The sequence below is a fragment of the Schistocerca gregaria genome, chromosome 4, assembly GCF_023897955.1.
Source record: "Schistocerca gregaria isolate iqSchGreg1 chromosome 4, iqSchGreg1.2, whole genome shotgun sequence".
In the NCBI taxonomy this organism is placed as follows: domain Eukaryota; kingdom Metazoa; phylum Arthropoda; class Insecta; order Orthoptera; family Acrididae; genus Schistocerca; species Schistocerca gregaria.
The window spans coordinates 194,143,741-194,168,447 of record NC_064923.1 but is presented as its reverse complement, the minus strand read 5'-3'; the positions used below and the strand labels follow the sequence as shown (position 1 = coordinate 194,168,447).

The 24,707-nt window shown below is 45.0% G+C and overlaps 1 protein-coding gene across 4 annotated transcripts in view; it reads right to left on the bottom strand.

The window, feature by feature from the left end:
* Positions 1–24,707, bottom strand: part of LOC126267068 (muscle, skeletal receptor tyrosine protein kinase-like) — a 590,423-nt gene that overhangs the window by 234,109 nt on the left and 331,607 nt on the right. For all 4 annotated transcript variants that reach the window (XM_049971921.1, XM_049971918.1, XM_049971919.1 and 1 more), the window contains exon 2: positions 18,610–18,738. In XM_049971921.1, coding sequence (XP_049827878.1) covers positions 18,610–18,738 — 129 coding nt within the window. The remainder of the gene's footprint in view (positions 1–18,609; positions 18,739–24,707) is intronic.

The following is a 24,707-nucleotide window of genomic DNA, read 5'->3' as shown; positions in this document are numbered from 1 at the left end:
GGTATTAATTTTTGGTACTGAATATTAAACTGTACACTTCTGATACATATATTTTATAGACCATGACACTTCGAAATGAAACTGTGGGCTGAAACTGCTGGAGGTGTTTTCCTTTTAAGTTATAATAAAAATAATTTTATCAGGGCTATTGCAATTGCGAATACACTACCTCAGTTTGCGAATACACTATCTCAGTTTCTGATGGCAGCAGAAAGAAAATATATGGAGTGAAATATTACCTACAGGTTTTACAGTAACCACTACAGTTAGGAAAGTGGACTGACGCGAAACGGACGGAGTCGTCGAAAAGGTAGTGAGCCTTGGTGCAACTTAACGCCTCTGGGTCCTAACATACATATGGAGCAAACAGTAAGAGAAATCAAAACTAAATTTGAGCAACGTATTTAAGTTGATGGAGTTTAAATACAGACATTAAAGTCCTCTTAGTCTGGCTGTGGTCAATTTATTTATGGAGAACTTAAAACACCGGGCCTTGCAGACTGTTAGTAAAAGACAGCCAGGTGTCACTGCTATGTGAATGATACTTTCGTAGTACGGAGACATGGTGCAGAGGAATTGGATGCCTTCCTGATACATCTCAACAGTATCAATCCAAAACTACAATTTACTATGGAGACGGAGAATAATGGTCAACAGAGTTTTTTGGATGTGTGTGATATCAAGTGAGGGGATTGGACGTTGGGTCATAGGCTATACAGAAAAGGCGCACATACTGGCCGTTACCTGCACAAAGATTCTAAACACCACGCCATGCAAAAATGAGTCCGATTAAAACCTTGGTGGGCAGAGCGTAGAGAATTTGTGAACCGATTTACTTAAAAGATGAACTTGAACATCTACTTTCGACATTCAAGAAGCACTGTCATTCTAACAAGGCGATAGATGAGCACTGCGCCAAAGGGAGAGAACCAGGTCGATGAGGAATGACAGACACGCAAAGGGTAAATTTTCTTTCCGTTCATCAGCACGACTACAGCTCAGTTTGGGGAAGTGTTGAGCAAGCATGGTGTGGAAACTACCTTCAGACACATCAGAAAGATCGGCAAAAGATATACCACATCCTCTGGTTACACTGGGTGTATATAAAATTCCCTGTAGTTGTGACGTTTATATACACTCCTGGAAATTGAAATAAGAACACCGTGAATTCATTGTCCCAGGAAGGGGAAACTTTATTGACACATTCCTGGGGTCAGATACATCACATGATCACACTGACAGAACCACAGGCACATAGACACAGGCAACAGAGCATGCACAATGTCGGCACTAGTACAGTGTATATCCACCTTTCGCAGCAATGCAGGCTGCTATTCTCCCATGGAGACGATCGTAGAGATGCTGGATGTAGTCCTGTGGAACGGCTTGCCATGCCATTTCCACCTGGTGCCTCAGTTGGACCAGCGTTCGTGCTGGACGTGCAGGCCGCGTGAGACGACGCTTCATCCAGTCCCAAACATGCTCAATGGGGGACAGATCCGGAGATCTTGCTGGCCAGGGTAGTTGACTTACACCTTCTAGAGCACGTTGGGTGGCACGGGATACATGCCGACGTGCATTGTCCTGTTGGAACAGCAAGTTGCCTTGCCGGTCTAGGAATGGTAGAACGATGGGTTCGATGACGGTTTGGATGTACCGTGCACTATTCAGTGTCCCCTCGACGATCACCAGAGGTGTACGGCCAGTGTAGGAGATCGCTCCCCACACCATGATGCCGGGTGTTGGCCCTGTGTGCCTCGGTCGTATGCAGTCCTGATTGTGGCGCTCACCTGCACGGCGCCAAACACGCATGCGACCATCATTGGCACCAAGGCAGAAGCGACTCTCATCGCTGAAGACGACACGTCTCCATTCGTCCCTCCATTCACGCCTGTCGCGACACCACTGGAGACGGGCTGCACGATGTTGGGGCGTGAGCGGAAGACGGCCTAACAGTGTGCGAGACCGTAGCCCAGCTTCATGGAGACGGTTGCGAATGGTCCTCGCCGATACCCCAGGAACAACAGTGTCCCTAATTTGCTGGGAAGTGGCGGTGCAGTCCCCTACGGCACTGCGTAGGATCCTACGGTCCTTGCGTGCATCCGTGCGTCGCTGCGGTCCGGTCCCAGGTCGACGGGCACGTGCACCTTCCGCCGACCACTGGCGACAATATCGATGTACTGTGGAGACCTCACGCCCCACGTGTTGAGCAATTCGGCGGTACGTCCACCCTGCCTCCCGCATGCCCACTATACGCCCTCGCTCAAAGTCCGTCAACTGCACATACGGTTCACGTCCACGCTGTCGCGGCATGCTACCAGTGTTAAAGACTGCGATGGGGCTCCGTATGCCACGGCAAACTGGCTGACACTGATGCGGCGGTGCACAAATGCTGCGCAGCTAGCGCCATTCGACGGCCAACACCGCGGTTCCTGGTGTGTCCGCTGTGCCGTGCGTGTGATCATTGCTTGTACAGCCCTCTCGCAGTGTCCGGAGCAGGTATGGTGGGTCTGACACACCGGTGTCAATGTGTTCTTTTTTCCATTTCCAGGAGTGTAGATACAAAAAAAGGAAGTGTCAACACCTATCTGGTTGAACACTAGAGGAACTGTCAACTGGAACGCACGGATAAGTCGATCGTTGCGGAACATATTTACGAAGAGAGTGATCATTAAATAAAATGCACTGAGACGAGTGTTACATCGAAAACATCGCATTATCATGTCCTTTTTTTTTTAGAGAGGCTATTGATATTTGTAAACACCGTAATAATTTTAAGAGGGAAGAGGAAAGTTAAATTAGATAAAATTTGGATGTCAACATTGCAAGTAAAAATGACGACCAATTACTTTCATTCGCGAATGTTGGCACTACCAGAGATAATCTCGTAACCGACGTCACGTGATGGACTGTGGTGCCCTCTACACTGCCCACATATTCGGCGCTCCCTCTAGCTCTGTTTCCACTTCGTCATTCTACCTCTGAAGATGTCTCCCGCAGTCGGATAGAAAACGTAAGGAGAGAGTTTTATATATATACCACGACCTATAAGCCCGGAAACTTTAGGTGATATCAGCTCCATCCGTGCAAGCTTACATTGTATGATCAAACATTAATTTTGGCTGATGTCATTTTAATTCTGTCAGAAACGGCAAAGGACTGGTAAAAACCAGTCGAAGGGAATGGACAGTGACTTGAAAACGTAGGGTGCACTCAAATGGAAACGAGACATTTTCCCACCGTGAGACAAAGCATTGAATACCTTCATGCAAGAACGTCTACGGTTGCCTACAAAACCAAACTGAAACCAATGTGAGCACCTCTTGGTCCGAAGAAAGTAGACGACCACAGGGCTCCAGGAATATGGAAATCCCGTGAGGAGAGGTCGGGACTCTAAGGAGAATATTTAAGGACGTCCTAGTGAAACGTCTGCAGCTGAGTGGAACTGATCTTGGCAGTATGTTGGAGGGCACTTGCCTGCAACAGAATGGTCGCGTCTGTCAACTTACCTAGGCATTTTGACTTGTGGACACGCTTGAGGTTTTGCAGTGTGTCCACATATTGTTACGCCATGTTCCAGAACGTAAGCACGGCTTTGGATGCCTTCGGCGGGGGTGAATCCCTTGACGCTTGATCTATGGCTCAAAATGACGACGCCATGTGATTTCCTTATTTTCGGAGTCCTGAAGAAAGGCAGTTCTACTTACCTTAGTTTATGCAGAGGGGAATTACGTTAGGAAATTAGAAACTGAATACAGACGACTAGTTTATCTATATCGGGGGTATTATAAATTACGATGGGAGAAGCAGAGAACAAAAAATGCCTGCCGGTAAATGCAGAAAAATCATTTCTGAAAAAGAGAGACATGTTAACATCTAACATAAATTTTCGTGTTACATAGTCATTCCTGAAAGTATCTGCCTGGAGGGTAACCTTGTATGGAAATGAAAGATGGAAGATTAACAGTTCAAACAAGAAGAGAAAAGAAGCGTTTGGCATAAGGAGCTGAAGAAGGATGCTGAGAACAAGATGGGTAGTTCAGATAACTAATAAAAACGTACTGGATGGAATTGGGGAGACAATTTTTGGTTATTAGTCATTTGACAGAGCATGAAAAAATGTTTTATGGTAAATCATATACAAGAATTCATTAACTACCGATAAAATCAGGTAAAGCGACTGAAAACGTCGCATCATTTTCGTCATATCAATTCCAGGTGTGACACAACACGTCCAACTGCCGATTATTTGATCATTAACCCGTCATCATCGTATCTATTGCCAATGACTTTAATCTATTACGTAAAGAAAAAACAGAGGACGGATGATTGTCTTCACTTCTAGCAGCATTTGAATTCCTCCAAAGCAGCCCCTTTGAACCTGCAACAGTAGAGTGAAAGAAAAAAAATGTTTCCAGAATTGAACCACAGATATGCATCGTCTCCTTTTCATTAGTGTTTATTCCGCATACATTTTTGTTTTTGTTAGTTGCCTGGATAGCAGATTCATACAACGATATGACTAGTGTCGATTGTGTTACTTACTATCTTCAGATAGTAAAATTATGGTTACCGTATACCATACTGTACGGTTCAGAACTGAGTCATTATATCGCTTACCACGGGACATACATTCTTTCCGGATGTGCCAAATTTTATTTTATTCTTTAACTTTGTGGACGAGTGCCCTACCTCGTACCAAAGTCGTCAGTGTTACGTAAGGGATCTTTTCCATTCGCGTGTGCTGTCCTTGATTAGTGCACACTTTGTCTTGTGTGGTAATGTGTTTTCACTGTCTAGTGTATCGTCTTCTCTGTGCAGGAATTTGGGGACAAGCGTAGCATTTGTCTAAACGAGTGTGTGAAACAACCTAAAAATCACAGTCAGTCTGATCGGTCCACCTGCCCACGGTAGTTAATCCGTAGCGTTGAAACGATTCAGGTCTGGGTCAGCTCTCTGTCTCGCAAGCCAGTTAGCTATTACTTACGCTATACGGCCACTTTTGAACCGTACTGATGCAAAAGTGCATACACATTATGCGATCAGAAGTATCCGACACCTGGCTGAAAATGACTTACAAATTCGTGGCGCCCTCCATCGGTAATGTTGGATTTCAGTATAGTCTTGGTCCACCCTTAGCCTTGATGACAGCTTCTACTCTCGCAGACATACGTTCAATCAGGTGCTGCGGAATTGCAACCCACTTTTTACCGAGTGCTGCACTGAGGAGTGGTATCGATGACGGTCGGTGAGGCCTGGCTCGAAGTCGGCGTTCCAAAACATCGCAAAGGCGTTTTATAGATTCAGGTCAGGACTCTGTGCAGGCCAGTCCATTACAGGGATGTTATTGTCGTGTAGCCACTCCGCCACAGGCTGTGCATTATGAACAGGTTCTCGATCGTGTTGAAAGATGCCATCGCCATCCTCGAATTGCTCTTCAATAGAAGGTGCTAAAAAACGTGACGTTCAATTGTCCAACTTCGTGTGGAGTTTATAAGGACTCTGCCACAAAGCAGTTAATGTTGGTACTAAGTGGACTATCCGTTCCAAGATGCACTTCTACGTTTTAGAGAGTGGCAGATCACCATTCTCCCAGCGCACCAAAATTCTACAAAGTAAAATGAGAGTTTCTTTGTTAGGAAAATATTGTGCAGCTGTCACTGGCGCTTGTTTTGTGTAGCCGGTGGCAAAGTGTTTACCCGAGGGCACACAGCACAGAGGGGCCACTATAAGAGCAATCTTATCCGGAGGTCGACGGTGGCTGCAACTCGCAGCGCTTGACCCCACGACCCGTTTATCAAAGCTGGTAAGCATGCGCTCTCTGACAACAGCGGGCGACAAAATGGACGCTCTGGAACCTATCAACGAGAGCAAAAGAGTACTTCAAACTATCGTTATCAGTATCACACAATTTCTAATGCTTTCTTGGATAACTGCTCTTAATGTAACAGTCAACGAATGAGGTCGATAAAAGAACAAAGGAGGTCCAAAAAATTGGAAAACGTATGTGCTGTTATATCCTGGAACATGTTCTAAGCACTAAATTACTCTCCAAATATCAAAAAATGTGTGAAACCAATGGATCTTTCACCCCCTCCCAACCCCCCACCCTCGTAGACAGCTCATTATTAGTGTTGTTGTTATGGTCTTTAGTCGAAATGCTTATTTGTTACAGCTCTCCACGATAGTTTATCCTCTGCAAGCTTCATCTCCCCATAACTACTGTAACTGTCATGCACTTAGACCTGCATAACCCTTGGTCTCTCTCTACAAATTTTATACCCACGCTTCCTCCCATTACCAAAGATGATGAAGCCTCAAGCCGTGTCCTGTTAACTGATCCCTTCCTTTAAACAACATGTACAACAAATTTATTTTTTCTCCAGTTCGATTCAGCACATTCTCATTAGCTGTTCGATCTACACACCTAATTCTCAACGTTATTCTGGGGCACCACGTTTCAAAAGGTTCTATTCTCTATATTACACCGAAGAGACAAAAAACTGGTACACTTGCTAATATCGTGTAAGGCCCCAGCGAGCACTCAGAAGCGCCACAACACGACGTGGAATGGACTCGACTAACGTCTGAAGTAGTGGTGAGGGAATTGACAACGCTCCTAAACATCCATAGGCCCACTGTTTCCGACGTGATAGTGAAGTGGAAACGTGAAGCGACACGTACAGCACAAAAGCGTACATGTCGACCTCGTCTGTTGACTGACAAAGAGCGCCGACACTTGAAGAAGGTCGTAATGTGTAATAGGAAGACATCTATCCGGACAATCACACAGGAATTTCAAACTGCATCAGGATCCACTGCAAGTCCAATGACAGTTAGGCGGGAGGTAAGAAAACTTGGATTTCAAGGTGAGCGGCTGCTAATAAGCCACTTAACACGCCGGTAAATTCCAAGTGACGCCTCGCTTGGTGTAAGGAGCGTAAACATTGGGCGATTGAACAGTGTAAACACGTTGTGTGGAGTGGCGAATCACGGTACACAATGTGGCGATCCTTTGGCAAGGTATAGGTTTAGCGAATGTCCAGTGAACGTCATCTGCCAGCGTGTGTAGTACCAACTTTAAAATTCGGAGGTGGTGGTATTACTTTGTAGTCGTGTTTTTCATGTAGGGGGTTTGCGCTCCTTGTTGTTTAGCGTGGCGCTATCAGAGCACAGGTTTTACTGTATGATATAGTAGTATTCAAAGAACAGTGCCTGACGCCCGAACAAAAGGGACTTACATGCAATAAGAATACAAAACAGCGCATTGAGAATGGGTAGCTGCTAGCCGAAATCTGGATTTGTATAGTAAAATCTAAAAAAGACGACTGATTGCAACAGCCAGCCGTTGTGGTCCAGCGGTTCTAGGCGCTTCAGTCTGGAACCGCGCGGCCGCTGCGATCGCAGGTTCGAATCCTGCCTCGGGCATGGATGTGTGTGATGTCCTTAGGTTAGTTAGGTTTAAGTAGTTCTAAGTTCTAGGGGACTGATGACCACAGATGTTAAGTCCTATAGTGCTCAGACCCATTTGAACAATTTTTTTGATTGCAGCACTCTATAATTTGTATGTCACATACAGTCGCTGAGTGCATCCGCTTTCCGGATGGAAGGTAACCTGAGTTGTCGGAATGTGTGAGCAAATCCGTTAGGTTGGAAAAAAAGGAGAACATTATTGTCTACTGTTATGCATGGCGCAGTTGTTTGCGTTCTGTATTCATTACACTGTTTCTGATTTACTATCAACTGTTTATACCGTTTTGTGGCAAAATAAACGCAAATTTCCTTTTGTTTCTTTAATTTTGGACACCATTGTATTTCACAACGGATGTAGTTACCTCAGTGCCTGTTCCTTAGAACACCCAAGCATGTCCGAAAGAACATTTCATCGTACTTTTGCACAATACTGGCACTGCAATATCATATTATGAAGAGGCCTAAAAATGAAAAAGGAAAACAGAACAGAAATTAGTACGTCAAAGGCTGTTGCTTTGTTCCTGAATATTATCGCTCACTGCAGGCAGGTTTTTGGCAACAAGTATCATCAGTACAACGTTAGGAGAGTCTGCAGATCTGTCGCACGGTTCCAAGGGAATATTGAATGCAGTCATCAAATTAATTTAAAACTTTAAACTATATGAAACTAGTTTGGACTGTCATTACCATCTCACCCTTATCAGTTAAGGACTACAGCACTGGTACTGACAAGAAAGTGAGTTGCACTGAATCCAAAATCAGAGATACAGGCGCCCATATTGACACTAACATGACAATGACAAGCCTACGAGTTTAAACTTTTTTTTTTACAACAAACACCACATTCTTATACAATTTGATGAATATGGGCGCTGGTTACCTTGCTATTGAGCGCCCCATACAAGTCGCTACCACAACCAACAACAAGAGGCCGTGAGGAAGTTTTAATGGATTTTATTAATTCTTACGAATCATATCTTAATGCAGTGCCTAATTTCTAAAATTTTAGGTGCCAGAATGCACCTCTTCAACCATATGACCCCCCTCACCATCCCCATCCCCTGCCCCTCCTCTTACCCAGACACAAAAATCAAAAGTTCTGATACATAGAGAAATCATGTTTTGCAAAATGCTTTTCCAAATTTAGGATTTTAAAACATAATTACTCATAATCAAAAAACAAAACCACAACATATAATATAAACAAAAGGTGTCCCCATAGCAAAAAAATGGCTCTGAGCACTATGGGACTTAACTTCTGAGGTCATCAGTCCCCTAGAACTTAGAACTATTTAAACCTAACTAAGCTTAGGACATCACACACATCCATACCCGAGGCAGTATTCGAACCTGCGACCGTAGCGGTCACGCGGTTCCAGACTGAAGCACCTAGAACCGCTCGGCCACTGCGGCCTGCTCTCCCCGTAGCAGTGTCGTTTCATTAACATTAGCATTAATCATATGTATATACACATCCTGTAAAATGACTTGTTCCACATCATTTCCATAAAGGAATATTTCAAATGATTTATGGAACATGTAACTAACTGTCACCTTGCTCCCTAGCTTTGCTATAAACGTATCAGTACAATTCGGTAGACATGATGCCTATGACGTCATGTTTCAATCGCTGACAGCTGGGACGTTTAAACAGTTGTATTGCAGCAGCTCGGTGAGGCAAAAGTTCAGGGTGTACATTTGTATTCCTAGGTTTGAGAAAAGCCGAGCATGAATTTTCTGGGAACTCACATTTTCTGACTGGAATTGCCACTAACTTCAATGTTTTTCTAGTTACACAGTAGCTCACTCAACACCCCTGCTCATCGCAACGCTTTGAGCACCCGCGGTCACGTTCACTGTGGCCAGCGCGGCCGCAAATTTTACGTACGCTACGATTTAGGACACGTGTTCTATTTTAAATGTCCAGTGATGACTTGTTCCAGTGCGTTCAAAACAAAATTCTGTGGGAGGTGCCATTCAGGCCGAAATTAAGCCATGTCTGTATGTTACACGCTCAAAAATGAGCCTAGATGTGCAGCCTAATCTTTGTTACAGAAAGAGCTTATGAGCATAAAAAATTAATTTCAAAAGTTTACAATCAGCATTACATGTTAAGAACTTAATGTAGGAGCCTACACTGAGATGACAAAAGTCGGGGGGTAATTCCTAATATCATGTCGGACCGGCCTTTGCCCGGTGCACTGCACCATCTCAACGTGACAAGCATTCAACAAGTTGCAGGAAGTCCCCTGCAAAAATATTGAACCATGCTGCCTCTCTAGACGTCCATAGTTGCGAAAGCGTTGCTGGTGCAGGATTTTGTCCACGAACTGATATTTCGACTATGTCCCACACATGTTCCACGGAACTCACGTCGGGCGATCTGACTGGGCAAAACACTCGATCGAATAGTCCGCGCCCATTTCTGTCTCGGTGACATGACATGGTTGTTTGGGAACGTGAAGTCCATGAATGGATCCAAATGGTCTATACGTAACTGAACATAGCCATTTCCAGTCAATGAGATGGGTTCAGTTGGACCAGAGGACTCAGGCCATTCCACGTAAACGCAGACCACACCATTATGGAACCACCATCAGCTTGCACAGTGCCTTATTGACAACTCGGGTCCGTGGATTCATGGAGCCTGAGCCAGTCTCGAACGTGCCACTAGCTTTTTCCAACTGGAATCGGGACTCATCTCGCCAGGTGTTATACTGGAGCCGAGAAAGCCCCTGAGGGCCGGCAACCCACATTACACCGCTGAGGACGGGGTTGTCTATGCCCAAGGCGTACCAAAAGCACCATGTTAAACACCGGCTATTTACATACAAGATAATGGAAAAAGACATACCGAGCACTACTTCCTGCAGAGGGAGCTCGACCCCAGGCCTGTAGGATGTATCACTACGCCAAAATCTGACTGGCTGGAGACAGCTACTTGGGGGCTAGAACCAGCCCCGAAGTTCAGTTCTTGCAGGATGCCGACCTCGTGTACTGCGACCGTTGAAGACTACTCCGTGTCGGAATTGAATTGTTGCTAGTGTGTGAGTGTGTTATTACGAACCTTTGTGGAAAATTATAAGTGAACTTTTGTTTGTCTCAATTAGGAGACTTTTACAGGCATCGTTATTGTCACCTTTCGTTTGTATGTTCAGTCATCAACTTCGTGAACTTCCATCAATAAACGTTGTGTTTGTGAAAAAATGCGAATTGTCAGTCACAACACCAGGCCAAGGATTTCCGATCGTCTAGTGTCCAACCGTCACGTTCCCACAAGAGGCGCTGCAGGCGACGTCGTACAGTTCCGTAAAAGCACTCATGTCGGTCGTCTGATGCCGTAGCCAATTAAGGCCAAATTTCGCCACACTGTCCTAATGGATACGTTTGTCGTACGTCCCACATTGATTTTAGCGTGTTGCTTGTCTATTAGCGCTGACTACTCTACGCAAACGCCGTAGCTCTAGCTCGTTAGGCACCACAGCGCTATCCGTGGTGAAATCTGGTATTTTCGGCACATTCTAGACATCTTGACACAGTGGATCTCGGAATACTGAATTCCGTTTTCTCGAATGGAAAGTCCCATGCGTATAGCATCAACTACAGTTCCACCCTAAAAGTGTACAAATTCCCGTCGTGCGACCATAATCACGTCGGATACCTTTTCATATGAATCACCTGAGTACAAATGACAACTCCATTAATGCACAGCACTTTTATATACCGTGTACGCGATAAAACCGCCATGTGTTTATGTGCAAATCATTATCCCATGATTCCTGTCAACTCAGTGCAAACAAATGAATTACACATAAAGAGACGGAAATAACAAATCGCTATCCGATGACTTTCATCACCACTCTGTAAGTGATTATAGAATATAACGCTCTCATGTCCTACATAAAACTGGACATGTACCTACTTCATAAAGAGTGAACCCTTTATTTTTAAAGGGGAAAAACTATTAAAAAGATTTAGAGCCCAGATCTCGACGATGACATTTCAAGGATTACAAACAACTGAAGAGCAGCCTAACAGAAGTGTTAAGAACAATGACTAAAAAATGTGTAGGGGCAGTCGCATCTGAATCAAATTTACCCCCTTGGTGTCTGTTCGTGTTGTTGTAATTGCAACAAGAACATGACAACTAGGACTCGCTTCGACCACTTAGATCTGAAATTGTTTAACGGACATAAAGTAGTTCCCATCGTTGCATGATTATAGGTCCCTAGAGGTGATTAGGAACAGTCTTTCGTCTCTGGTCTGTAAAGGTTTACCTCCTGCTGGAGTTCCGCATGTAACTCATTTTGCAGAGTTATTTCGGATAAGGGATCTCAGAGGATGTCTTATTTCCAAGAATCTCACAAAGATATTTGTTTCTCAGCCGTTCCTGTAACTACAAACGTGTAGCACAGCCACAATAAACTGGACGCTACGGAAGACAAAGGCCGACAGGTGTTGACAGAGGAGGTTTACAGGAAAACTGAGGTACAATTCCGCTGCGCTGTCACTTCTTCACCGGAATAATTGTCACTAATCAAGAGCCAAACCGATAGGGGAGGCCTGCGGCAGGCATTTCTTCAGTGATGGTGTAAAGAGTTACTCTGTTGGGCAGCTGGTGTCGGCGTGTGTGATTTGGAGTGGTTATCTAGGTGTCTCTACGAAGATACGTCAACGGGTAAAACATTGCAATATAAAAAATGATTAATGTACCGTAATGAAATTTCGGTAATACATTTGTCTAGGTAACTTATATAAGTGATTATCATTGCGATATCACGAGATAAGCCATGGCAAATTTGAAAAGCTGCTACATTAATAATCGGTGTAACCGCCAGAATGTTGAATGCAAGCATGCACTGTGAAACATCCTGGTAGATTAAAACTGTGTGCTGGAGCGAGACTCTAACTCGGCATCTTTGCCTTTCCCGGGCAAGTGTTCTACCATCTGAGCTACCAAAACACGACTCACGCCCCGTCCTCACAGCTTTACTTCTGCCAGTACCTCGTCTCCTACCTTCCAAACATTACAGAAGCTCTCCTGCGAACCTTGCAGAACCAGCACTCCTGAAAGAAAGGGTCCCGAGTTCGAGTATCAGTCCGGCACACACTATTAATCTGCCAGCAAATTTCATATCATGTATTGTATTGTACAGAGGCCGGGTGTCAGTTTGTCGGCTGAAGTTTCATGCCTGGTGAGATTGGTCGGTGAATACAGAGACCGCTAATGCTGTTTGTGGGTGACGCTGAACTTATCGATTAATGATGTTCCATTTGTGGTCGACTGGAGATAGATCCGTGATCGAGCAAGCAAAAGCAACAAGCCGACACCTTGTGTAGCATATTGGGTTGCAACAGTGGTATGTGGGTGAGCGTTATCCTGTTGGAAAACATCCCCTGGAATGCTCTCCATGAATGGCAGCTCAAAGGGTAGAATCATGAGATTCACATAGAAATAGGCAATCGGGATGCCTGCTGTCGTAAGACATCGCACCCCAGATCATAACTCCACGCGTGGGTCCATTGTGTCTAGCACGCAGACAGGTCCTTAAATGGCGCCCTCCTATGCAAAACGCAGCCATCAATGCCACCGAGACAGAAAAAGCTTTAATTAGAAAACACACAGACCTACAACCATACCTCCAACGAGGTCTCACTTGACGTCGACGAATGAGGTTTGGGGTCATTGGAACGCACGCTGCAGGGCATCTGCCTCGGAGCTGTTCTTGAGTAACCGATTTGTAACAGTTAGTTGTGTCACTGTGGTGTCAGCTGCTGCTCAAATTGCTGCTGCAGGTGCAGTACAATGCGCCAGAGTCATACGCCGAACACTGTGGTGATCCCTGTCATTAGTGCCACGTCGTCGTCCGGAGCCCCTTCTTCCTGCGACTATACATTTTCGTGGCCACCGCTGCCATCAATAAGGTACGGTGGCCACTTTCCTGTCAAGTCTTCCTGCAATATCACAGAAAACACCCAGCTTCTCGTAGTCCTATTACACGACCTCGTGCAAACCCAGTGAGGTGTTGTGAATGGCGTCTTTCTCGCCTTAAAGGCATTCTTGACTAACATCAGCTCATCATGTCCAGTCTCAAATACACTCGTGGCCATTAAGATTGCTACACCATGAAGAAATGCATATGGTAAACGGGTATTCGATGGACAAATATATTATACTAGAACTGACATGTAATTACATTTTCACGCAATTTGGGTGCATAGATCCTGAGAAATCAGTACTCAGAATAACCCCCTCTGGCCGCAACAGCGGCCTTGATACGCCTGCGCATTGAGTCAAACAGAGCTTGGATGGCGTGTACAGGTACAGCTGTCCATGCAACTTCAACACGATACCACAGTTCATCAAAAGTAGTGACTGGCGTATTGTGACGAGCCAGTTGCTCCGCCACCATTGACCAGACGTTTTCAATTGGTGAGAGATCTGGAGAATGTGCTGGCCAGGGCAGCAGTCGAACAGTTTCTGTATCCAGCCTCTACAGGACCTGCAACATGCGGTCGTGCATTATCCTGCTGAAACGTAGGGTTTCGCAGGGATCGAATGAAGGGTAGAGGCACGGGTCGTTACACATCTGAAATGTAATGTCCACAGTTCAAAGTGCCGTCAATGTGAACAATAGCTGACCGAGACGTGTAACCAATGGCAACCATCACGCCGTGTGATACGGCAGTAGTGCGACGACGAATACACGCTTCCAATGTGTATCCACCGTGATGTCGCCAAACACGGATGCTACCATCATGATTCCGTAAACAGAACCTGGATTCACCCAAAAAAATGACGTTTTGCCATTCGTGCACCCAGGTTCGTCGTTGAGTACACCATCGCAGGCGCTCCTATCTGTGATGCAGCGTCAAGGGTAACCGCAGCCATGGTCTCTGAGCTGATAGTCCATGCTGCTGAAAAAGTCGTCGAACTGTTCGTGCAGATGGTTGTTGCCTTGCAAAGGTCCCCATCTCTTCACTAAGGGATCTAGACGTGGCTGCAAGATCCGTTACAGCCATGCGGATAAGATGCTTTTCATCTCGACTTCTAGTGATATGAGGCCGTTGGCATCCAGCACGGCGTTCCGGATTACCTTCCTGAACCCAACGATTCCATATTCTGCTAACAGTCGTGGATCTCGACCAACGCGAGCAGCAGTATCACGATACGATAAACCTCATTCGCCATAAGCTACTATCCGACCTTTATCAAAGTGGGAAACGTGATGGTACGCAGTTCTCCTTCTTACACGAGGCATCACAACAACGTTTCACCAGGCAACGCCGATCAACTGCTGTTTTTGTATGAGAAATCGGTTGGAAATTTTCCTCTTGTCAGCACGTTGTTGGTGTCCCCACCGGCGCCAACCTTGTGTGTATGCTCCGAAAAGCTAATCATTTGCATATCACAGCATCTTCTTCCTGTCGATTAAATTTCTCTTCTGTATCACGTCATCTTCGTGGTGTAGCAATTTTAATGGCCAGTAGTGTGTAACTAACTGTCACGAGCATTAGAGCGTATATTTAAAGCAAACCTGATTTTCATCCTGGTAGTGGCGGTCCTAGCACTAGTCTTGTGCGACTGGCGCGAAATTTGAATATACATTACCGTTCAGATGTTGAAGCACGCCTACCAACGTTCGTATGTGTCCAATCAATCATTCTTGGTGTAGTGTTTTTTTTCCTTCAGTGTATTTATTACTTTTACACTGTAAATTTCCATGTCGACGTAACTGCACATGGAACCCTTCGATTAATTTATCGTGTAGGGGCTTAGAAGTGAAACAGCAATATACACAACTAAGAGTAAAACAGATATTAATGCAATATACACTCCTGGAAATTAAAATAAGAACACCGTGAATTCATTGTCCCAGGAAGGGGAAACTTTATTGACACATTCCTGGGGTCAGATACATCACATGATCACACTGACAGAACCACAGGCACATAGACACAGGCAACAGAGCATGCACAATGTCGGCACTAGTACAGTGTATATCCACCTTTCGCAGCAATGCAGGCTGCTATTCTCCCATGGAGGCGATCGTAGAGATGCTGGATGTAGTCCTGTGGAACGGCTTGCCATGCCATTTTCACCTGGCGCCTCAGTTGGACCAGCTTTCGTGCTGGACGTGCAGACCGCGTGAGACGCATCCAGTCCCAAACATGCTCAATGGGGGACAGATCCGGAGATCTTGCTGGCCAGGGTAGTTGACTACACCTTCTAGAGCACGTTGGGTGGCACGGGATACATGCGGACGTGCATTGTCCTGTTGGAACAGCAAGTTCCCTTGCCGGTCTAGGAATGGTAGAACGATGGGTTCGATGACGGTTTGGATGTACCGTGCACTATTCAGTGTCCCCTCGACGATCACCAGAGGTGTACGGCCAGTGTAGGAGATGGCTCCTCACACCATGATGCCGGGTGTTGGCCCTGTGTGCCTTGGTCGTATGCAGTCCTGATTGTGGCGCTCACTTGCACAGCGACAAACACGCATACGACCATCATTGGCACCAAGGCAGAAGCGACTCTCATCGCTGAAGACGACACGTCTCCATTCGTCCCTCCATTCACGCCTGTCGCGACACCACTGGAGGCGGGCTGCACGATGTTGGGGCGTGAGCGAAAGACGGCCTAACGGTGTGCGGGACCGTAGCCCAGCTTCATGGAGACGGTTGCGAATGGTCCTCGCCGATACCCCAGGAGCAACAGTGTCCCTAATTTGCTGGGAAGTGGCGGTGCGGTCCCCTATGGCACTGCGTAGGATCCTACGGTCTTGGCCTGCGTCCGTGCGTCGCTGCGGTCCGGTCCCAGGTCGACGGGCACGTGCACCTTCCGCCGACCACTGGCGACAACATCGATGTACTGTGGGGACCTCACGCCCCACGTGTTGAGCAATTCGGCGGTACGTCCACTCGGCCTCCCGCATGCCCACTATACGCCCTCGCTCAAAGTCCGTCAACTGCACATACGGTTCACGTCCACGCTGTCGCGGCATGCTACCAGTGTTAAAGACTGCGATGGAGGTCCGTATGCCACGGCAAACTGGCTGACACTGACGGCGGCGGTGCACAAATGCTGCGCAGCTAGCGCCATTCGACGGCCAACACCGCGGTTCCTGGTGTGTCCGCTGTGCCGTGCGTGTGATCATTGCTTGTACAGCCCTCTCGCAGTGTCCGGAACAAGTATGGTGGGTCTGACACACCGGTGTCAATGTGTTATTTTTTCCATTTCCAGGAGTGTATATGTTGCTGCGGACAAGTAACACGCCCTTATTTTTAGGAGAGGAACAGCTTGAAATACAGTACCAAAATTACCTAACGTCTCAGTGGTTGCTGATCCTACAAAAGGGCAAGTAAATCATTAATTACAGTTGGGCCGAGACAAATGCGCAGTATAATAACCCAGATACGCAGTCCGAGTCAAAGTCTGGAATAATCTTTAAACGCGACATTAGTAGTTCAGCCGGGTAAACAAGAGACGGAGATGGACAAGCCGTCAGTGAAGTATAATAACGAGCAGAAATTGCTATATTAAAACGAACCTTTCTGTGCAGCCGTGTGACGTCTTGCGGTTAACCCCCTACAGAGAGGGTGTGACGGTCAACAACACCTCTCTGCGTAGATGTTGGCTAGGCTAGCTGTTTTATTGTTAGACTTGGAGTACACATCACTTGTCGATTAAAATTTGCTACTCATGTTTTCTGCATCAGAGGGGAGCAAGGAAGGTGCCTCCACGTGTGCATTTTACTTACATGCTACATAGAAGAAATTAAAATGCCGGCGCTCCAGGGAAACGTTGCCCAATCGGACAACAACCAAACCTTCCACCACCGGAAACCAATGCAATGAAAAGTACTACAAAAAGAATTCTCTAAAACCTAATCCCTCCAAAACTCAAGTGAGTGCATTCCATCTCAACTCGAGGCAGGAAAAGTACTGGCTCAATCTTACATGGGATGGGAAATTACTAGAACACACAGATACTCCCACCTACCTTGGTGTCGTGCTGGACAGAACATTGACATACAAATATCATTGCGAAAAAATACGCAAAAAAGTAGAAGCACGAAATTCCCTAACAAGAAAGCTGTCCAATAGCAAATGGGTTGCCAAACCTACCGTGGTCAGAACTTCAGCCCAAGCTCTGTGCCTCTCAACTGCCGAATATGCCTGCCTGGTATGGTGCAGATCCGCCCACGCAAAAAGGTAGATATTATCTTGAATGAAACATGCAGGATAGTGACAGGCAGCATGAAACCAACCCCCACAGAAAATCTTCACAGGGCCACAGGTTTCATAAACCCTGACTCACATAGGAAAGCCCATGAACATACCGAGAAGGTAAAACAAACCTTTGATGCCCGTCACATAATATTTGGCCTAGAGTGTGGCCCCAGCAGCTTACGTCCAGACGCCGTTTCCTAAGTTGCGCCTTAGATGAGCCCCCCATCCACTATCCACTAAGAGAGGACCCACCAAGCGGCGTTTCTGGTGATTGGAAAACCTAGAGAATGCTCAACCGCATCAGAACTGCGGTGGCTCCTGTGAAATCTGATCTGATCAAATGGGGTTTGTTGGACGAAAATGACGACAAATGCAACTGCGGCACTCGACAAAACATGGAACATCTTCTACAATGCCCTGCCTGCCCCCAAAGATGCACCCTCGACGATCTATGGCTGGCTAACGAAGAGTACTGGACAAACAAATTGTAGTTTCCGGACACGAAAAAGTAAAAGTAAGTCTGCATCACAATCGTATAAGGGAAACTGTAAGAAGTGTCTCACGAGACTAGTTCTGCTATCTCTCGCTGAATCTAATAATTTCATTCACTGTAGTTATCCAGTATCCTTTCCATTCCAAAAATTCGAGTTCAGAACCCCACTGCATTCGGTAAAGTTGCAGCTATGTGCCGCTTTGGTTATAAAGGATATTAAATTACAATAAATGACAATTAGAAGGAGAAACCGACCTCAACCTTTGGCCCTATACACAATCCTATTACCTGTTCTCCCCAGCGGAAATAGCGGGCGTATCAATAGCTATTATCCTGTCATTTGTTTCCGCCGCGATTTACTCGGTGAAGGCAACCCCTCAGTTAGACAGCAGGAGCGATGCGACACTTACTTGGCACCCTGGGGCACTTGCGGCCCTCTGTGGCGGCGGACGAATCGTGCACGCATACGCAGCGAGACGTGTTGTTGGGGAAGCGCCGGCACGCAGCCTCGGGACCGCACGGCGGCACGCACTTGCCAGCTGCAAATAACGCGCACACATTAGGTCCAGTCGCTCACGTCGCCTGCTTCGAGAAGTATGTTTACAAACAAGCACTGTTGATAAACAGTCGTGTTAACAGGGCAACACTGAAAACATTATTAGGACAGATGACACACCATTAACGACGAAAAATCTTAGAAACTTACTGGAAAGAAAGCATAATTTCCTAATTTTCTAATTTACTAGCTGACAACTGCGGCATATTTTATCATGCCAGTGTTCTATTAGAAACGAAAACAAATAAAAAAATCGCCAGGTGCGATGAGGACTCACGCAATGAGAGTTCCTCACGAACTTAATTATGCATGGAGACAGTTCAGCCATTTCGGGAATCGAGGATACTGACGGTTTTGTGTGTTATCAACACTGATATTGGCGACATATCGGTCCCAGGGATTCCAAAACTTGAGAGAATTTTTTAATTTTGATGTCCGATAACAAAGTACAAAGGAAATGTCTTTCTGTGCGATTTAATTAAAAATTAACAGGTGTGGCCCAGCGGTTCTAGGAGCTACAGTATGGAACCGCGCGACCGCTGCCGTCGCAGGTTCGAATCCTGCCTCGGGCATGGACGTGTGTGATGTCGTTAGGTGAATTAGGTTTAAGTAGTTCTAAGTTCTAGGGGACTGATGACCGCAGGAGTCATGTCCCATAGTGCTCAGAACCATTTGAACCTTTTTTTAAAAAATAACAATTTTAGATTTCCCACTAAGCTGTATTGTGAAACCTTGTTTCTTGGCTAGTTTCTTGATTCTAGTTAACGAAAAATACCCTATGTGTTTCGATGAGTGAGTTTTCCATTGCCAAAGTATGTGATATAAATGGCCGTATCTTCTGACTGAATTGATTTAGAAGCTTAAAATTTTTACACTGTCTAGGGATCATAGACTGTAATGTGACATAAATTTGAACTTTAAACGTCTACCCGTTCCTCGTAAAGAGTTCTTAACATTCAGACAGACAAACAGACGGACGGACCGGCAACAAAGCGTCCTACAGGAGTTTTGTTTTTACATACTGAGATACGGAGCCCTAAATTGTTTGTAGTGTAATCTGGGAAAAAAATTCATTTCCATGTATTCGTAAAACACATTTGAAATTAAGAATCAGCCTTACAAAGAAATATGCATGATCTACAAATGTATAAGTACAGTATCCAAATTAAGAAACATAGTATGCAAATTACAAAATCTCTGTAATGTTTGTTTTACTCAGAACTTGATTACATATAATATTGACAGTTAGATGACAAAGAGACTACGAAGAGCAAATTTTTGGCTGAGCGACGTAAAGCTGGGCGCAGCTGCTTTGTGCGTCTACAAAGCAATTCTGTAAACGTCTCTACGGCAACGCTTCTTAGTAGCTGTTGTTTTCGTCTATAGCCGTTGGCGCTTTGCGGTTGAAAGCTGTCAAAAACGCTATCGGGTATCAAGGATTTCCTTAAGTTTACCCGACTGTGCAAGTGTCTTGACTGTCTTAATAATAAAGAATACATGTATTAAAAATTAATGCAAGATGCTGCATTTCTTCGCTCATCTATTTGATTTTGACGTCATATTTGTTGGACTATGTGTCGTACAATAATATTCCGGTGTAGGTACATTCAGAGGCATGTTTGGATACTGTCTACAAACTTTATTCAGATTATTGATAGCGGCACAGCTGTAACGAATTGAAACGTCATGCATACTGCCGCAGTGCTTTACGTATCGCATTGTTTATGATGTCACATCGTCTGAACTACGAGTATAATAAATAGATAGTTCTTAGTCCAGCAGCGATTGTAGCCTGACGGCAGTGGGTGCGTGTGCCACGTTTGGTTGAAATCGGTGAAATATTTTAGATGCAGATGCGGAACATACATACATACACACATAAATAACCCATTTTTGTAATATTCAAGGATTTTGCTTCACTTTTGTACTTATTTTGTAATGGTCACTGCTGGCAATTAACGCTGTGACAGCTGAAAAAAGAAACAAATGGACATACAGTATGTTAGGAACAATATTACATATTTGAGTCACCAGACTTCTGACGGGTTTGACGCTGCCCTCCTCAAATTCCCCTCCTGTGCCAACCTCTTCATCTCTGAGTAACACTTTCAACCTACTTCATTTATTTGCTGGATGTGTTCCAATCTGTCTTCCTCTACAGTTCTTTCCCTCTGGGGCTCTCTCTAGTACATGGGAGTCATTCCCTGATGTCTTAACAAATCCTTAACAGATCATTCTGTCCTTTCTCCTTGTCAGTGTTTTCCGCACATTCCTTTGCTCTCCGATCCTGCGCAGAACCTCCTCATTCCTTACCTTTCCAGTCCACCTAATTTTCAACTTTCATGTGTTGCAACCCATCTCAAACGCCTCGACTCTCCATTTAACTATAGTTGCGAAATTTATTAAACAGATATGCCATCTCGGTCAGCAACAACCGCAGTCGTAAGACAACCGAGCGTAGGCCTTACTTACGTGTTAGCTATTTTGTTGTGACTGCAGTGCGAAAGATACTCCGACACAATCTAATTCTTTCCCTATCACTTTGCTAAACGCTTAATCCATTAATTCTTGTGTCATATCTCAATGTACAGTGTTTCGCTGTGCTTCATTTTCAATAAACCTACTTAAAAATTGAACTTTTTTACACAAGAAAAGGAAATATTTTTAGGGGTGGGGGTGGGGGGGAAGGTGGTTTATTATTTCTGGGTGACACTTTTCTGAGTGGTGACAGCGTTCAAATCCTTCGTATGGTGTCAACAGGCCGCCAAATATCACAGGATAAAATGGCCCATATTTGAACAAGTATTTGTTTGCAGATATATATTCAGGACCTTAATTTTGGTTTCGATCGTAGTGTCTTCTATTACGTCATTGTCAGAATGTACATCCTAATCTCAGGATTGATACGTCTATCGCTAACCTTCAGAGAGCCCTTGTTCCTCTTCTATGGTCCTTGTGAAGAAACACCACATGTGGTATTTTTGCATTCATTACTGACAACTGAGCAAAATCATGAAGAAGATGTCTACCCATTGTCTCACATTGATAGCACCCAAGACTGAGTGAAAGGGGCAAAGTATTTCTCAACTGTGGGCATGCAGACAGTCTACTAGAAAATCGAGGTTGACAAGGTTCACCTTGAAAAGGCTGCGTTCATAACACTTGACAGGCTGTATGAGTTCAATGTTATGCTGTTTGAACTATGTTACACTCCAGCCATCTTGGAGAATAAGATACATCTTGTTCTGACACCTTAAATGGATGAGTTGTCTTTGCTATCTGGATGACATTCTCATTTTTAAGATATTTGAAGATGATCTAAGTTGCCTGAGAAACATATTGAAGTGTGTCCAGACTGCAAGTTTCCAACTAAATCTGAAAAAAGTGTATTTTCTTTGACCAAGTAATAAAAATTATGGACACCTACAAAAAAAGAGTAGTTGCGTATTTTCCAAATTATTTGCATATTCATGAGATGAGAAGTTTTCTCAGGCTTTGCACATAAAGGATTTCTGACCAGGGACGCCTTGTGCAATAACTGCAGGGAGATGGCAAATTATCCTGGACTGAGGCACAAGAAAGGTCTCTTCTTGTCTTTAAAGAAGCTGTAACGTGTTCTCCAGTTCTAGCTATGAAAATGCCAGGACAGAACTTCACACTGATTCTAACAGTTTTGTGGCAGGGACAGTTCTAGTTCAAAAATAGTGGGGTATTGAAAAGGTGATAGCTAATGCTTCACAGTTCTTTTCTAGTATGAGATGAACTACTCTGCAACTGAAAAAGAGTTTGTGGCAGAACGGCCAGAAAATATTAATATCTTTGCTTCCTTGTACTTCGTTTTACTTACTTTGGTTGTTGACTAGTTGGTGTGAGACATTCGTCGTGACTGTTACCGTGAAAAATCACTGAAAAAGTATATGTTTGTCTACAGCCGAAGTTTTATTTATTTTGCCTACTGGCTACCTGTTTCAGTAGAAAGCACCTTCCTCAGGCCATCCCCTTACGCGCCATCACGCTTGCTTCCCAAGTATGTGTGGCAAAGTGCATTTTCCGCATCTACTTGAGGAATAAGCGCGACGACTGTGTGTGAGGCAGTGGTCTGAAGATTGTACTGTGTATCGAAACCGGTAGCCAGTAGGCAAATTAATTAAAATTGTGGCTGTAGACATAAACAAATACATTTTCAATACAGTATTTTTCGGTGTTCCGCCCGCAGTACGTCGGGAATATGCACTAACAAACAGACTGATTCGCGAGGAAGTTTGTGGGCAGAACGGATAGGAGCTGGAAATAGTGAGTGGAACGACAGATATCACGGAGCTTTCCCAGGGTTGCTCGTGCTGAGGCTGTTGCCGCTGCTGCATCGCTGTATCATGGAGACACTGGGGCCATAGGCGATGACCGCGATGACGTCAGACACTTTGAGCTCCAGGGCCTGCAGCGTAATGGTCTTTTACCGATACCACGGCCCAGGCAGTGGTGGCTGGATCCTCGCGCCCTACTCCCAGGACGGCGGCAAAGTGTAAGGGCTGCTTTAGCGCAGGTGCTTTCGCGTCAGAGGGAAGTTCGTGTCCCAGCGGATGTGGAGCAGCACAGACTCGACGCCTCGTAATTGCCCAGCATTTCGATGGTGACGAGCTGGATCAGCTGAATTTAAACACTGCCGCTCCGTGCTCATTTCATGGTAACTGCGGTGTTAGTGTGCCATCCCGAGTAGTTCGGAACGGGGCGATAACCCAGTTGTCGAAATCGGGCTGCAGTTCTCCATGCAGCCTGGCCCGGAGACGGCACGTACAACCTGGATCGATATCTGTACGTGCAGCCTGTTGTCACGGAGGCTGTTGCGAAGCTGTTGACCATGCAGTCCTCTGGCCAGTGCCCGGTACCCTCTATCAAAATTTCGTTTGGCATATGGCAGTCTTACCCGCTTGGTTAAAAAGTCATCAGAATTCCCTTTTGCAGATAAGAAGCATTTCTCTTTGAACGTGAACTGTCCTTTTTCCTGCGACCGACGTAGCACGCCTGTTGGTTCCTGAGGATGTCGAAGGCTTGCAGCTATCATTCATTAATGTACTTCTTGCAGCATGCTTCAACTTCACTGAGCGTTTTCAAAAACGGGTGTGAGCAGACTCCCTGCGTTTAGCAGTACAATCGATGAGTGTGCTCAGTCCTTTCTTTTTCACATTGCATTCACCACTCACCACAGTTTTTTCGCAAATGAAACACAAATTCATGTCAGACATACTCATTTTCAGCTCCACAACATATACTCAATGGAAGCGACTCGAAACTGCGGGACCCTTATTACTGTGTGCTAATAACTGTCAGCGCGCTGTGAACAATCACTAGAGATAATTGTCTTCCACCCGCCAAAGAATAAATACGCTTTTGTCCGCAAAGAACAATTCCTACATACTTTTTCTTATAACTGATCATTAACGTCAATCAACTGTAGAAAATGTACGGCACCTGCAAGCGATCGTATTACATATCGTAACACAAATAAACTTCACGCAATCCGACGTGAATGTGTTCGCAGATACTGAATATGATGCTGTGTGTCCTGGCCCTGCACAGAGTGAGATGGTACATTCCAATGAATAACGGAATGAGTAATATATTTATACCACACAAATAGAAACTGAAATAACAGTGTTCAAAAATTAGGTAATTTGCCACTTTGCTCGAAATTTGAAAAATGGTATTTTTGACGCGCTGTATCGCCTTAGATATTGGGAGTAGAAGAAAATGGTAAAAATCAAATTTGTAGAGAATTTTGTGCTCTTTAAAAAAGAAAATAGACGTTAAACCGATAGGAGCAAATGAAACTGAGATATTTTGAAAAAACGGAAAAAAGGCAGAAATTTTCCAAGTTTTTTGACTGCAGAAAGTTTTCTCAAGGGAAATTTTGCTGGCAGAACTCGGTTTTCTAATATTTCCAACCTTATGAAT